The sequence below is a fragment of the Epinephelus fuscoguttatus genome, linkage group LG8 (assembly GCF_011397635.1).
Source record: "Epinephelus fuscoguttatus linkage group LG8, E.fuscoguttatus.final_Chr_v1".
Lineage (NCBI taxonomy): Eukaryota > Metazoa > Chordata > Actinopteri > Perciformes > Serranidae > Epinephelus > Epinephelus fuscoguttatus.
In genome coordinates this window covers 29,931,197-29,948,135 of record NC_064759.1, presented here as the reverse complement: position 1 = coordinate 29,948,135, position 16,939 = coordinate 29,931,197, and the positions used below count along the sequence as shown (strand labels likewise).

General features: G+C 40.1%; 2 protein-coding genes across 5 annotated transcripts in view; both read right to left on the bottom strand.

The window, feature by feature from the left end:
- LOC125892933 (ankyrin repeat and IBR domain-containing protein 1-like) overlaps nucleotides 1-8,179 on the bottom strand; it is a 38,722-nt gene extending 30,543 nt beyond the window's left edge. Inside the window, exons 1-5 of one of the 2 annotated variants that reach the window (XM_049583288.1) lie at nucleotides 8,002-8,179; nucleotides 5,165-5,449; nucleotides 4,047-4,347; nucleotides 2,749-2,931; nucleotides 2,050-2,167 (exon numbers count right to left, since the gene is read on the bottom strand). In XM_049583288.1, coding sequence (XP_049439245.1) covers nucleotides 2,050-2,167; nucleotides 2,749-2,931; nucleotides 4,047-4,347; nucleotides 5,165-5,352 — 790 coding nt within the window. In that variant the 5' untranslated portion in view covers nucleotides 5,353-5,449; nucleotides 8,002-8,179. Of the gene's footprint in view, nucleotides 1-2,049; nucleotides 2,168-2,748; nucleotides 2,932-4,046; nucleotides 4,348-5,164; nucleotides 5,450-7,752; nucleotides 7,889-8,001 lie in introns of those variants that run through there. The other variant, XM_049583289.1, reaches the window with a different exon arrangement.
- Nucleotides 8,180-9,640: 1,461 nt separating this feature from the next.
- Nucleotides 9,641-14,985, bottom strand: eomesb (eomesodermin homolog b). Of its 3 annotated transcripts, XM_049584820.1 has the most exons (8): nucleotides 14,766-14,985; nucleotides 13,300-13,549; nucleotides 12,886-13,191; nucleotides 12,537-12,691; nucleotides 12,086-12,207; nucleotides 11,511-11,669; nucleotides 11,190-11,251; nucleotides 9,641-10,980 (listed from the first exon to the last, which is right to left on the bottom strand). In XM_049584820.1, exons 2-8 carry the CDS (start codon nucleotides 13,407-13,409, stop codon nucleotides 10,149-10,151), a joined length of 1,746 nt encoding a protein of 581 aa, XP_049440777.1. In that variant the 5' UTR covers nucleotides 13,410-13,549; nucleotides 14,766-14,985; the 3' UTR covers nucleotides 9,641-10,148. The 3 variants fall into 3 exon arrangements, with proteins under 3 accessions (XP_049440777.1, XP_049440775.1, XP_049440776.1); XM_049584818.1 differs by having other exon boundaries at nucleotides 12,886-13,549; XM_049584819.1 differs by having other exon boundaries at nucleotides 9,641-10,932; nucleotides 12,886-13,549.
- Between the last annotated feature and the right edge of the window lie 1,954 nt (nucleotides 14,986-16,939).

Here is a 16,939-nt window from a genome sequence, read left to right as displayed (position 1 = left end):
AAACAAAGCCCTAAAATAAACAGAAAGTGCAAATATCGAAGATCCAACTCTTTTCTCATCATATTGCAAACCTGTGTTTGCAACAGCAATATAAGCAAACAAAAGGCCTCTGTGTTATTATATTATTATATGACAAACTTGTCTCTGTAGTGGACAATGTTCTTCATAGTAAATGTCAAATGTCTACGTGACCTAATTTTTTTTAAGTATCAGTGTTTTTACTCCCTTATTTGGTGGAAAGGACAGGCCCACTAAAATAGCATTTTAAGCACGTGACATTGACGCTCTCCACTGAGAGCAATACAAGTGAAATTCTTTTAGATAACAAAGGCTGTTCACATCTTGCCAATTTCACTGCGAGGGAATCACTGGAGTGTAGCATGAAGTTTATAGGAGCTACGGCCTCTCTAATCCCAACACAAATAAAGCATGGGGAAAATTTAACAGTATTTTCTTTACAAGTAAACAATGAAGTACAGTTTGTGTAACAAGGGCGAGCTCTTTGTGGAAACAAGGGGTACAAAGTAGAAAAATGGTTCAAGATGTATGAAACCATATCTGTTTAAAAAGCAGTCTGTGTACTGCCATATGAATTATAATATTCAGGAGGGGTGGTTCATAATGGTTGAGCTGCGCCCTAAAAAACTGTCCTTTGTTAGTCATCTTCTCCAGTGTGGTAGTCAGGGAGAAAGTGTAATGCAGCAATGGAGGACTTGCACAAAGAGAACTTAAGAGATTCAGACCAGAGTCTGGATTTTCAAATACTTTCGTTTACATCCTTGGGCTGTACAGACAGTGAAAAAACACTTCAGTCCATGTCCTTTCCTTACTGCAAAATGTAGCATGCATGATGAGTCACCCTGTATGTAGGTTACTCTTGACCTAGTCAGTCATCGAGGCTTGATAAAACACATATGAAGCCAATTGCCAGCAACATACCAACATATGTCCATAGCACTGACACTGACACATATACATTCAAATATTAGCTTGCACACTGGGAATGGGACTTGCTTGCCCCCAAAATATCTTTAGAAAAAAGTCACAGAAAACAGGTCATATCTAGTTCTTCATTCTTAAATATATATATTTTTACTCTTATCTGTAGTGCCATTTATCAGTGTAGATTGTTTTCAAGTGAGCTGTAGCGTGGTGAAGATATCAGTAGTAGAGATTTCTGCCTTTTCTCCAATATAATGAAACTAGATGGCACTCGGCTTGCGGTGCTGAAAGCGCAAAAAAATACGTTTGAAAAACTCAATAACAATGTCTCTTTACAGAAATCACAACCCAGTTACTGAAGACAGTCCATCGACCTTGTTGTGAACAGTTTCATGTAGGAACTATTTTGTCTACCGAGCTACACCCGCCAACTGTATCACTGCACAGAAGGAAGCATGCATCTATTCATGGACGAGAGGCTCGTGCTCATGACAGTGTGAAATGTATACATTAATGGCTGTAATGTTAGCAAGCTCAATGGTGCTAGCTGAGCTGGTAGTAGATGCATACTTCCTTCTTTCTGTTGTTTAAAGATTTAAACAGGAATTGTGTTTTCATTGAGGCAGCAAAAGGACAGAAGGCAGCAGCAGATCTTGTGTTAGTGTTTGGCTATTTGATGCTGCCACCAAAATATTGAACTTTTTAGGCTTTCTTGTGTGTGCTCTCTGTGTGACCATGGCAACTACAGGAACCACACAGGGGAAACAATGAGTATGTCTATGGATGTGAGTAATCCAGTTATGATCTAGTTTTAAAAGTATCCTGATCATTACCAGTCACAGTTCAAACTTAGTTAACACTCATTTTAATGTCAATCAGTACTTTTTTTCTTTTTGGCATCTTAACCTTTGTTAGATAGTGTCAGTGTAGATGCACACAGGAATTGTGGGGAGACAGGGAAAAGAATATGAGATGCAACAGTGGGGATGTTGTGTCTATATGGTGTTTGTTTTAACCACTAGGCTACCAGGTCACTGTCAGTGCCAACAATTTTAAAGACAAGCAGATACTCTGCGTATGTGTATGTGTGTTAGAGGTTGATGGTACCATGGGCACGTAGCAGTGCCTCTGCAGTGAAGAGAGGGGCCTGCAGCATGTCGGCTGTCTCCACGATCAGCATGTCCTTCAGCCTCCGTAGATCCTGAGGCCGCAAGCCCTCATACAGCTAGAGGGGAGGGTATGGGAGAGGAGAGGACAGAGACAAGGGAGGAGAAAAGAAGATAATGACAAGAGGAGAATAAGAAAGAGTGGAATAAAGGAAGGTAAGGAGAAAAAAAGAATGGGGCATTTTGGCAGAGAAAAGTAATGAAAGAGCAGAGGGTGAGATCAAGGAAGGGGGGGAGGGAGGGGTAGAAAGAAAGATGGGGCAAAGGGGAGGGAGAGAAAAGAGTTATTAAAAGGAAAAGATACTGACGATTACTGATACATGACTGAGCAAAACCCAATGAGCTAACAGCGTGATGGTGATAGGAGTCACATGCCTTATGACAAACTTTTTTGTGTGATTAATTTGTGTGTGTGCATGTGTGTGTCTAACCAAAGCATTTGCAATGTGAAGAAGGCGGCTGGCCAGCTAAATTCCAGCAAAACATAATCAAGTTTTGTCTGAAACAGCAATAAAATCAACAAATGTCTGTCATTACATTTCTCAACAAGTTTGGTACATGTAACGTTTTAAGTGACACCAGTTGAGGGTGACAAGCTGAAAGCTGTGTACCCTCTGCCTCTTGGTATGTTATTCTGTACCTCTCTTCGGTCAAGGGCTGCGTACTCCGCCTCTATGCCCTCGGCCTCGGGGGCAAGAGAGAAGACCATCTGCGACTCCAGGCACAGGGCCAACTCCTTGTGGTGCTGCTTCTCTGCACAGTCACATGGAGTCTCGCGGTCTTCGTTCTCTGCAAACAGGTCCGCTTCTCTCTGAACCAGGAACTGAGCAAGTGGAAACAAGAGGAAAATTTTGCTTTGAATAGTGGGGCACACTCTATATGCAGTGACATATACTAAAGTTTACTGGCTAATACATGCAGTTTGTAACAGCTTAAATGACAAAAACAGTTGAGTATCCCTAACTCTGTGATAGTAGTTAAGGGAAGGGCTACACAATTATAGCAGAAATGCTAATCCTAATTATTCTGATCTATAGTGTTCATGACTATTACCATTTTTTTTCAGTTTCACGACCCACAGGTGGACTGCACTTGTGTGACATAAATTTTCACTTTAACAATTGCAGCATTTATTAAAAGTACCAGCAGAGAGAAAGTCTCCTTTTGATTGTTACTAAGGTGCTTCTGAGCAAAATTGAAAGAACTTTTTTTTTTACAGTGGCAATGGCTGAGCCACTTTAAGAAAATTGAATATGTTCTTCTCTCTGGTATGAATATGTAATTTCAGCTTCCCAAACATTTGTTCACTAAATTCTTTTCCACTTTCCTTTTTGCTTAATTTTCCAAAGTCCTATGTAGGTTTCTCTTTTTCTGTCACACCAGAACTACCTGCCTCCCAACTTTAACATTTGGTTTTGCATGAGGTGCAAATTGCATTGTGCTATATACGCCTTTGTGCGATTTTTGGGGAAAATAAAATACAGGGGAAAAAAGAAAAAAATCAGCAGCAAAAAATGTAAAAGTTATGAATCACAGAAACTAAACTCAGGTCTTTATAAATGCAGATACTGAGACACACAGTCATCGCTTAATTCATACGTGACTATATATGATGTTCTGTGCTGCACAAAATCTTCCCAAAACTCACAAGGGGCTGGTTTAATCAGACTTAATATAATGGATGTGAGCACAAGGCCAAACATCAGCCATTATTCTACAAATATTCATAAAACAAAAGGGCAGACACTGAATAATTTGTGTTAACATCACGGTTACTCTGGCCCCTTTTATCTTTCTTCCACTCAAATTACTCCCTGTATTAGTGAGGCTCTTCAATTTCCATCTATGGAGCCTCTGACCTATACCTAAAATGTCATATCTGAGAATATTTTACATGAGCCTGTGCTCAAAAATGTCCACAGGACTTTGGAATCTCACCTCAACACAAGTCTTCATGCCTGAGGCAGCAGCATAGTGCAGGCAGGTGTTTTTCTTGTTGTCAGTGGCATTGATATCAGCGCTTTCATACTCTCCGTGGTCCAGCTTTGCTCCGGTCCATGACAGGATGATTTGTAGACATTCAGCCCGACGCTGTTTGTCTTCATATGGCCGTGAGATCCGAGGTTGCAGTGCCCCCTCTGAGGTCAGGATCTGAGGCCCCATGCAAAGAAGGTGCAGAGATGTCTCATTGTGCACATTACGCTTGTTGGGATTACCATCTTTGCTTAGGAGAAAAGACCTAAGAGAGTAAGACAGAGACAAACAAACTAAACAAGGGTGAAATTGACAAATATCAATTATTCCTGTTGTGCATGATCAACTGATTTTAGTTTTGGTGCAACTGTACATTCTAGTGCATTTTAAGTTGTGAACTTAACAGTATTTTAAATAAAATCTAGAGATTAAAACAGCAGAGATGCATGCAGAAAGACACATTACACCTCAGGTTAACTATTCCATTAGTTAATTAGTCGAAGATTCTTAATTATGATGCTTCATGCAGAATCCAGAATTTATATTTCACCAGCTAACTATTTAGTATTCAGTATGTTTTGATTCCGCTTGACTTTGCTACTTTTTGAGCAAACATCTATTAGCGGAAAAAACAACAGGGCCTGAGAGGAGTAAAGATGAACACATGCAAGGTTGGTAGCTTGTGGGATGGGAAGCTCTTGGAGCCCCATCCTATTTCGTCCCAGCATGTTGCATTCCTGAGAGCTGTGAACAGATGGCTATGTGGAGAGACAGATGGGACAAAGACGTATAGAGACAAAACATGAAAAATCTTCTCCGACAATGCAACAGTACAGTACTAGATGGGACCAGCTGATTAGCAACAGAGTGCTGCAGAATAACAGAAGTGCTCAAAGGACACTTGCTAATGTAATTAATTAATAAACTGCAGCATATCAAAAATCTAGAGCATAGCAAATGAGTCCCTCATCTGTCAGCCCTGAGATATCCTTTTTCTCCTTCTGACAGCAGCCACTGACTGCAAGTGTGTACATTATATCTGTCTGCATGATTGTCTGATTTTGTCAGAACCATATCCTAACCTGAGTAGGCGTGTCATAGCGTGCCGGGCAGCATAGTGTAGTGGAGTGTTGTGCTGGTAGGACTCTCCATATGTAGCGTTGGGATCCAGAGCCTCCTTGAACTGCGGGTTACTCTCGTACAGTTGGCAGGCCAGCATCTCATCCCCATTGATGAGAGCCTTGCGGAACTTTGTCGCTGTGTTTCCCATCTCTTCCCCTACTGTAGGTTCAAGCTCTGACTGACACGGCAGCCTCTTTAGTCGTCTTCAACCTGTTCAAGTCCAATAGGCCAGCATACTGAATGTCCTGAAGAAGAAGAAAAACAGAAGTTTAATTCCTTTATGGATGTGTCCGAATCCAACAAGGCCTTGTCAACTAAAAAATGGTGAGTATTAATCACTTCCACTCCGTCTGAATCACAAGGACGAGAGGTGCATCTCCAAGGTTGCCCAGACTGCTCTGCCACAAGCCCCTGTGTCAGCATCACCACAGCACTGTAAACCACCTCCTTGTGTTTCTCTTTTTATTTTTTGTTTTGCATAACTAAACATGGTGCCAACAAAGCTCACACAGAGAGAAAAACAAGACTTCCTCTAGCATCACCAGGAGCTTCCGCCTCACTGTGCCAATGCTGCCCATCCCACTGAGGCCAGGAGTCATTGTGAAGCAAGATATTCTCAACTGAACAACACGCAGCAAGTCAGCATTTCGCTTCCACCAGAGCACCATATGGTCGTGACTGTTTGTGCAGTGCAATGCTTGTATGGGTTTTTTGGTGAGCTACAGCACAAATCGACAAAACACATTATCTCCGTCAGCACAACATATTCTACTTCATGATGCTAGAAATAATTCATACTCAATTCTCACCACCCTGCAAATCCTTCAGCACAATAATGTCTTGGTGTAAGCAACTTGTGCACACAGTAGAGGGAAAAAAATGCTTCCTGAAAACCTTCTAAGTATACATAGCATATGCCTAACTCTCCATAGGTTAGCAACAATGACAAAGGAAATGGTATGCAAATTTCAACATTCCATTTGCAGGACAGTTGATTATTTTCCGCAGCTTAGAGAGTCAAGACTGTGGATGAACTAATCTAATCTAATCTAATCGTTACAAAATATCAACTTAAACTACATAAGCAACTGTGTGTGACAGAAATAGAAATGGAAAAAGGAAAATTTTATAACTGTTTTCCATTACAAATTATTATTTATTGTGATTTGGGGAATTTTTAATGTTATATTCAAACACTACTAAAGTAAAAACCCTATACATGCATACATGCAGAAAGAGAGACTCATGTTATAAGTTTACTTATTTAAATTTACCAAAATAATAGGTACACTCAGTTACCGCTTCATTCAATATACCTGGTTAAAACTAATGCAGTCTAGAGTCATTCAATAAACCCTATCTTTATGATGGTTATAATGTTCAGTTTGTATTTCCCACAATGTTTTAGAGAAGTGTTGGTTCAATTTGACAATACTTTTGGAGAATGTAATCTGTGGTGCTGCTGAACTGCACTGCATCATGGACAGAGGTGTTTCTATTATTTTGCCTACCCTCACTGATATAAATGGGGTTAACAAAATAATAGAAACACCTGTCAGTATAACAAAAGTAAGATTAACTGCAGCACTTACGTTTTAGCTGGGTGTACAAACTGGCAACAGCGTACATATGTGGTAAAAGTAAGTTTAGCAAAGTTATGAAGTGCACACATAATTTAACATACTTTCACTTATTCAGTTTTTTAGAAAGACTGATGAGTCACACCCTCCATGAAAACATCCATTGTGGAATGGAGGCAATGGAGCAAAGGCTAGACCTTCGTGGGATGGGACTTTGACTCCTCCTCACTCTTTGTAACCCACTTGTAATGATCAATCTACATGCATGCCTGACCATTAACTCTTTATCCTGCCATTCTAAATAACTACTTACTGTACACTTACTGAAATGCTGGTCAGCTGCCATTATTAGGACAGGACAATCTGCAGCCACCCTTGCAAAACAGAACCCATGCATTCAAATACCGTTAACACCATATCTTACACATACCACTAACATTTGTTTGCATATTGATTATACATCACTGAAGACAGATGACACGTTAACGTGACTTGCTGCACTACATCTGTGTCAAGCTTGTGCCATGTGAGGACAGACACCCTCAAAACCACACACAGTCAGAGAGCAAGACAAACTATGTCTCACCTTGGTGAACACTTGTAAACGCCTGCTCTTTGAACAGAGTTCGATATCTCATAAATGGTGACACATACTACTCGATGAGGTTACGCTCCACATTATAACTGTTTAATTACCGTCCGACAATTGTTAACAACACTCCTCCATGACAGCGCCAGCCAACATCGAGCTGTAGAACAAAAGCAGCTAAGGCTATAAAAACATAACAGTTTGTCTGCGTAGCGTGCCACTTGTCACTAAACTCCTTCATGCAGGCCTTTCCCCATGTTGTGTGGTGTTTACCATTTTCGCTAGCTCACACCGACGGCGGTGTGTTGTGTTAATGAACAGTCCGCGATAACGCTCTGTTACATTTCTGATTAATGTAATCATTCACCAGTCAACTGACCTTAGATAACGTTAGCTGCAAACTATTCCGCTTGATAAAAGGGCTGGTGTTAACCGCAATACACAACATTCCTTGCTAGCTGGGTGTTATTCAAAAAGATATAAACAACATGACGCTAGCATCTGCGTTGGCTAACGTCAGTGCATACGCTAGCGGATCTGCTAGCAAGCTAACAGCGCCGCTAGCCAACTTAGCTAGCACAGTTGATAAACTCACAGTAAACAATGAGTAACAAGTATTCCGACTTACACAGACGGTTCATGTCGCTGGTGTAGCCCCGAGCTTGTGAATTTGCTGTCACTCGCTAGCGCAGTTAACGGAGGGTTTTCTTGTTAGTGAGGTAATCCATAAATAATGTGTGCAGCACACAGCAGTGATGTTGTTCCTGTCAACTCTTCGTTGACTCTCTGCTGGCTGCCTCCTGGACGGGTTGCCAGGTTTCAGCAAAAACACCCAAACAAGCGAAAAGAGAAATAAGCCGTTTTCCTCCGAGACTAACGTTACAATATTTCTGAGATATGACCAACTACGTGCGTGTTTTTTTTTTTGTTTTGTTATTGTTACTTTATCCTGATATTTCCATTTATATTCAATTTTGTTTTCAGCATTAGAATTGTGTATATTTGTGGTGCAGTATATCATAATGACGGACATATAAGCCTATAGTATTCAACCTGTGCGTCAAATCTACAGGTTCCCATGGCCAGGAAAGAAATGTGATCCATCAAAATAGTCTGTACAGCAGGCCCACAGCAACACTTCTTCATCTATTCTGGCACTGTGCCCATACTAAAAGGCTTTGGAAAGACTTGAGTGGATTTGTTATTGATAACATTGACTGTGATTTCACTTTTTGCCTAGAGACTATTTTGTTCTGTTTCAATAAATGTAATGGCAATAAACTCAAACAACAGTATATTATTAACCTATATATTTTGGCAAAATTCACAAACTCCAATTTTAATAGATGTAACTCATCATTTATTATATTTGGAAGTTAAACCAAGCAATACATTAAAAAAAAAAACATTTTCTCCAAAAACAAGACGGATATTTAGACTATGAATTTGTGGGCCTCTTTTAATGTATTTGTATGAATGAATATTGTCATCTGGCTGTGTAGTTGTATATGTATATGTATACTGTCCCCTGGCATATATGTTCCTGTTTGCTTGTTTTATTATGACTGATTGGTATCACTTATGTAAGTTATTTTGTATATGTTTAATTGATAACTAACTAAATAAAAAAGGAGAAAGGGTCCAGCTCTTCACTTTTTGGCTTTCATGGTCCAACCATGGGATAAAATGGAAGTGTAATTAAACCTTAAGTCACATGAGGTCAGTATCCACTCAACTCAACAGGCTGCTGTAGTCATTCGTTTAACTGTGAGTGCAATAAAATTCCACTAGAGTGCGACAGAGTCCACAGAAACAAATGGCGCTTTTGGATGGGCAGGAAGTTGTGTTTTATTTGCTTTCTGTCCCCTGAGCAGCCCAGTCTTAACATGACATGAATCGGTTTTGGCGTTGCACTTGTAGTAGCCTTTATTAATCAAAAGGGGAAAAAAGTCTTAAAGGTGGGTCAGCTGATTTTAAGGTACTTCATCCTCCATCACATTCCTATGTGGTGGTTCTTATATGCAATGAACCAATTAAATTGTAAAGCCTATGAGCATCAGACATGACCCTGCTGGTAATTACAGTCAATCATGAACTGGTACATTCATATGTCAAAAACAAATTTATATATTAAATGTAAACAGTATCATCATATATAAGGTAAACAGGGACAGAGGTGTTGTAACTTGAAATGACCACCCAGATACTCAATAGAACACATATGCCTTTTTATTATCAAATATTTTAACATAGCAATGAAGGTATATACAGCATATTATCATAACATTTATGAGTGCACCAATTTCATATCAACAGGCTTTCAATAAATAATCTGTAAACACATAACCTCAGTGTAAAGGCAGATACAGTAATGTATGCACAATGAAACATACAGAACACTGCTTAAAAAAAAAAAAGTGGAGCAACTTAAACAAATGCTTTGGCACTTTCAAAATTTCAAATACAGTTACATAAAAAGGGTGGCGGAATAAATAAATATTCCAGGAAAATAGATGTATTGAAGACAGAAATTATGACAGCATCTCAGGATGCTGATGTTTATTGTGTCTTACATGCCCCCTGACCTTTAATGTCATTATTATTTTATTATTTGTGTCTTTTATAGTTCCTGTGTCACCACAAAAGGAAAAAATATACTACCACATTTATCACCACCAAGACAAAATCAGGGTGTGCACATGACAAAAAAGCAAACTCTTCATTCATGGTGGCAGGTGAAGAACAACCAAAATGGCAAAAAGAGAAACAAAGCATTCAAGGGTTTGTGTAAAAGGAATAGTAAGCTGCCATGCCTTTGGATGAGGGGGCTTCTTTGCTATAGGAGCTATCAGTGGCGGCAGAGGCCAAGTCCTCACACTTGATGTCAGAGGGTGAGTCCTCTGTGCTGGGACCATTGAGAGACAAACGCCTTCGTTTGCAGGCCGTGGAATAAGAATCAGCCTTGTCTAGGGACAGAGCTGATGGCTGTGTCTCTGTCCAGGAAGAGATCAGGCTTCCACTGCCGACCACCTCCTCTTCTATTTGTGCTTTAACTTTGTTTGAGTCTTCTGGGAAACCAGCAGTCGGACTGGGCCTGGGAGACCAAGGCAGGCTGGGAGTAACCTTTCTCTGGTATGATGCTCTGGACCCCCACCCTGCAGACATGGTGGTGAAAGGAGAGTCTGGGTAGTAGCTGAGAGCGTGAGATGTTGGCATGGACAGGGATTTGATACCATAAGGTAGGAGGGAGCTTGAGTATTCCCCTTCATAGGGTGTCAGATCTAGTTTGTTGCTGGTGCTGGTGCCGTTTCCCCCTTGCTGCATGGAGGTGACAAACCACCTCTGTGAAGCTCCGTCTTCTGTCTGAGGTGAGAGGAGGCTGTTAGTCTGCGGCACTGCTCTCTCGCTGTTGTAGAAACGATTCTGGGGAAGGTTGTTGACAAATTGGTCCTGAAAGAGGGGCTGCATGGCGTAGCGGGCCCCGGGGACAATCTGGTGGGCACGGGGAGAGTCAGTAGGAGAGGGGGTTAGGCGGTCATTCTCTGGAGCTGTGTACATCCTGGAAAATACAGGTACATATGAACTTGACGTCAAGGAAGGGCAGTATCTGGGTGAAAAAAAATCATGGTGAAAACATGTTTCAAACTGAGTTAGCACATGCATATGAAACAACACATCCTAAATTGGTATATTTACAGAGACAATGACAACAGATTGAGACAGCTGATGTACTAAAACATAATTCAGTGTATATCTGTATTATTTATGCACTTTATAACTGGTGAGCAATGCATGGCAATGAAGTAAAATACTCACGAATCATAATTATCTCTGAATCCTTTGGCAAAAGGGTTGTGATCAATTTTCAGCTGTGTAATCTAAAACAAAGGAAAATGAAAGAGCTTCATATTAATATGTGAAGATAAAGAGAGAACAAATATAAAGAAGCATCATGAAGTTACCCATGCATATCAAACTTAGCAAGGAAATAGCAGATAGAGTAAAATTAGAAAATGCTACTTCATTCTTACACACCAGGGGTATTGGTCTGAGTGTATAATCATAAAAACAGTGTTCAGCTCAAAAGCCATATTATAGAAGAGAAGGAAAGAGGAAGGTTTCATGTTTCATGCTTACATCAGTGTTCTGGTAGGCAGTCACAGCTATGTATTGGGTCTCTGGAAATGTGAAGCTCTGAGTCTTAAGATCATTGTTAATGTCCTCCACACCATCCTCAGTCACCTCAACGATGTGCAGCCTGGGCTGGTACTTATGCAGCGATTGCAAGACAATCATCTGCATATGAAGATCACAAGATTGTTAAATCACTACAGTTACTACAATTTGTGCAAATAAATAAAAACAAAATGAATAAAAAATAAGGTTTTTTTTAGAGTGGTTTGGCCTAATGAAGTAAAGCGATTTCCTTTCAAAGTGAGTAAAATATATTTATTTTATTCTTTATACATATATGTATATATATATATATATATGTTTTAAAAGATTTACGTAAAAACTATGACTGGTGCGCTTTAACCTTGTCTATACGCATTATTTACTGGGGTAGTTATTTTACTGCTAGCTATAGAAATACATAGCGGTTCTGAAACAATTTATGACACTTAAATGCAAAAAAAATGTACTAATGCAATTTATTTAAATCTTCGCCGAATGTTAAAGATCAGGCTTAATAATTTATTAGTTTAACATACCTGTGGAGTATTGTGATTGGTTCCTTTGTTGTTCGTGAGTTTCAGTTTGCTGAAGGAGATTTCTTGTCTCATCCAGTGGGCCCCTGTATTTGGAGACTCTGGGTGGATGTAGACTTTGTTCCCTGAAATAAAATTAAAAATATATTTTTTTCAATATCAAACTGCAGGAGCTAAAATCAAGTATACCATTTAGTAATCTATGCATTGAAAACAAAAACAAATGGCACATCTAAATTTCTAAGGGTATAGTTTTAAGACTTCTAAAACAAGCCTTATTTTTACAAAAAAATGTTTTATTCTTGCAAATAGAAAATCTTACCATTGTAAATTTCAGTTATATTCATTTTTAATCGACGGGATATGGTTACCCCTTCAATTTTAATCCCAATACCGACTCAGCATCCATCAAAATGAAAAGTTAAAATTGTCAAATATCAATCAGTCGCAGTACCTTGGCTGCTGTTGTCCGCCTTCCCACAGGTGACCCATTTGCCACCTTGAAATCTCCAGTGGTTTGGATCTGCCAGCACCACCTCCACAAACACGTTGTAGTGCGCTGTCAGGTTGAGGCCAGCGATGTTAAAACTGAGGAACGGGAACATCCTTCTACAAACACAAAATAAAATCAAAATGATTATAGACGGCACTGAAAGAGCCTATTACAGAACAATGAAAAAAAAATAAATGAAAAAAAAAAAAAAAAATATATATATATATATATATATATATATATATATATATATATATATATATGAAAATCACAATAACTGTGTCTGGGTGAAGTATCCTCTCCATCTCACCTGCCCTGCTTGGTGATGATCATCTCGGTCTGGTGCCGGTGGAACTTGAGCCACAGCGGCCGGTTGCACAGGTACACCTGGGCCCTCATCCCCGGGCCGGCGGTGGGTAGAGTTATGTTGCTGAGAGCCGACCCTGAGCTAGTGTAGGGCGGATATATACAGCCGGGGCTCTGGCCGAGCTGGTAAGCCGGGCTGAAGTGACCGCGGCCAGTGGTGGAGGGAGGAAACCCCGCGGGAGGCAACACGGAGCCCAGGTGTAGAGATGACGGGTACCTGCCGGCGCTGGACGGGGTGTAAACCGTCCCACTGGGGGTGTAAGGGATAAAAGAGCAGGGGTTCAGTGTGTCTGGGCTTTGTTTAGAAACCGCAGGAGGGATGTAGTACCGGTCAGCACCCATCTCGTGCTCCGTGTACCTGCTGCCGGCTGTCGGGTCGTCTCCATCCACAGCCGGAGACTTGCGCCTCTCATCCGCTGCGTCCTTGGTAGCAGTGAATGTACTGCTCTCCCCCTCACCGCCGAGCATGACTGCTTCTCTGGTCTCTGCTCACAGTGCTTGATTTCCTTCTTTGATCTCAGTTGCTCTTTTTCGGGGGTCTTCTTCCCCCTCAGGAGGACAGTTTTATGCCAGGTGTCTTCTGGGATAAACTTCTTCTAAACTGAAGTCTGAGATAAAGAGACAGAAACAACTTATAGTGAAGATCAGCCCAGAGTACAGGCTGCATCTGTAGTCAGTGGGCTACCTGATTCACCTTCACTTAGAAGGCCTGAAACCAAGTGTCAAGTGGCAACTTGCACGTACACGCAAACACAGTGACTTTTCCTGCAACATAAAAATAATTCTTTGTAATAGGTGTCCCTGCCCCTCTGTTAGCCCTAATAATTTTCTGTTTTAAAATAATGTTTATCGGAAATATTGGCCTATATTAAATTCAGTGTAATAAAATAAGGCACTGTGTTTGTATCTTTTTTTTAAGATATAAAATTCATGAGCAGATGCTAGAAACGCCACGAGACTAAGGTCAATAGTTCACATACAAACATAAGACAACTGTAATATAGCTGACCTGAATCGATTAGAAATAAATTAGGTAAAGTGGTGACTTCACTTTATTTGGATACCTTAATATTGGAGGCGATCAGCCTGGAGGTGAGAGCCAATTTCTTGTAAATCATATGACAAACTTTAAGTGGAGCACATATTTTTGGGGCGGTAGTTTCGTGGTGTAAACCTGAAGTGAAAGCTCACCTACGAGTCTTGATATTCGTGGCATATTTTGGGATAATCTGATGGAAACCGCAATTTTTTCGGTGGAAACTAACAAATGGTGCTATTTTTGTTTTATAACACGTCTGTGGAAAACGAAACCCGAAATGTTATTATGACAGCAGTGCATTTGTTTTAACAGATATTTATTTATGGAGGAAAAATTAAAAAAAAAAACATGTTACTTTATGAGAAATAAACGGGGTGCTGTTAATCCTATATTATTATTCAGAGTTAATGAATTTGCATTCATTCAATTCTGATGCGGCTCTGTGTCCCACCGGGATACCCGACGTGAAAAAGGGAAATAGCCAATTATTTTTCCGTTTGAAGAAACCTGTGATGTTTCTCAGATCAGACAGATCGATGTTGGAAACGACAACAAATAAATGTAAACGATCCTGTCCAACAAAATAATAATGATAATAAAAAATAAATCTGCTTATAAAATGAATAAATGGGGCTTAAATTATTCCAAAGGCTAGATTCATTTTTTGGGAGACGATGTTTTAATTTCTCATTTATTACAATAATAAATGAAACACATGTTTTATATGGCAATGACATAAAAACGTCACATTCATATATAAACATATATCTAAAATATAAACTTACCAAGCGATTTCCCTCTTGTTTCCGTTTAAAAGTCAAATTCAAGACGCAAGAAAATGAGCGGAACAAATTATTTTTTAAGCAAAATCAGAGCGCAAAATAACCTGCGGAACTGAGCCCACACTAGCAGGACATCATGTTGTGTTTCTGGTTGAGGAGGGAGTAAAAAGTATAGCCTGAGCCATGTGGAGGAGGACTGATCAGCGCGGAGAGGCGCACTCCCGCTTTCACCGCTGCTCGCTCGGTGTGGCCATGACGCACACATAGCAGCCTATTATCAGATTCTCCTCTGATCTCCAGGGGAGGAGCAGGGGATCCTCAGCATCAACGCCAAGGTGTATAAAGAGCGAGGCTGCTCCACGATCCAGCCGTGAATCGTTTCCATCTCATCATCCTCACAAAGACATCATCAGAATAACATTCCCACCAGGGCTGAGAGTGCGTCTGAGGGGGGTCAATAGTGCAGAGTTTATGGTGATTGTCATCCCCAGAACACTGATGTCTACAACTCAATAAGCTTCCTATCTGAACAGAAAAAGAAAATGATATTTATGTTCAGATTTCTGAAAGGTGGCGCTGGCCACAAGACTAGTCAACTTTTTAAAACTTTTAGCACATTCACAAAATTTAGCCCCCAAAATGCATAAAATCAACAATATGAAAGTTGCTGCTAATTTCAATTTTGAGGTATCTCAGAGAGATGGAGACTCAGCCATTGTGATGCTTTAACTACAATAACATGTTGTACAAAATGTGTCAGACTATGAAATGAGAACTTGGAGAGTAAATGTACCTTGCTGATAATAAGACGTAAAATATAAAAATAATAAACACAATTCTGTAATTTCCTGTCAATAGCTGCACAGACGGAACCTGTCATGATTGAAACTCAGCTGTGTCACTGTCTTTGTGGTTTAGTGGCTAAAGACCACTACAGATATACAAATCATTAGGATCCCGTCCAATAATAATGAGGCTGAAGAGTGAAGAGCACCAATCAGAAGAGCAGCCAAGGCACAAAAAGAAACCGTCATAAGAGATTTACATTGCTACTCTCTGATTTTGCCATATTTAGGGTAAAAAGAGCAAATAATAAGAAGAAACTCATTTATGTTATTGACAGATACACTGGCATAAAGACACAAAATATGTGAACCCTGATACTCACATACAATTACAATACAATTGATTGTTTTCTGTGGTTGACCCCAATAAATAGGCACAATGCTGATGACGAATATGGCCCGTTTGTTGTCCCAATATACACATTCGTTTGTCACAAAAGCACAAGGAATTCACACATCATTTAGGGACATGTCAGACTGTTTTGTCCTTGATTCTGTCTACTTCTTCAGTTCAAAGGAAACCAAATTCAGACTATCAGTGATGCTGCATTACTGTGTTAATGGGGCGCCTTTTAACAGCTTTAAAGACCAGGTCTTCTCCCAAGACCCAGACGATGCTCAGCTGCTGCTGCTGCTGCTGCTGCTGCGTGCTTGGAGAAACGTTTGCATGATAAAGACTGAGAGGATTAATGAAGCAGGTCGCCACCTCTGAAATAAACAAATCGCACATCAAACAAGACAGATCAACTGTTTGGGTAAACTGTTTGAACGGCAAACAGTCTAAAGCTAATACACCTCTGCTGATAAACTGATTGAGCTGTTTGTGTATTTCAGGAAGTCATGAATATAGAGTAAGAATTCACAGATCTCGGTGTGCACATGTGGTTTCAATGGTCCTGCATTTACTTTGTTTTCCCTATTCCCTTTGCCAAGTATGTTACTTTTTTGTGTGGTTATTCTTATATCAGTAAGTCTATTTATTACTTGTGCAAGTGTATCTTACACAGGTGAATGTAATAAAAATGTTCAGTCTCAGGTATTATTTGTATTGGATTGAAACCCAAGGACGTAAAACTCTCTCACGCTCTCTCTCAAGCTTTCTTTTTCTTTATTTAGTCTATCCACCTGACACACAAACACATATGGTCACGTGTGCTGATGGTAAAACCAATGAGTCAGAAGTGAGAATGTGTGGAGTGTTGAAAAGTTTCTATTGCAGTTTCTATATAAGCCTCTGTTTGTCCCAGCAGTGCAGGGGCTGGCACACTCACTGACACATTAAATATTTCTGCATTCAGCCTCCTTCAGAAATAGTTTTAAGTCTCCCCTCTG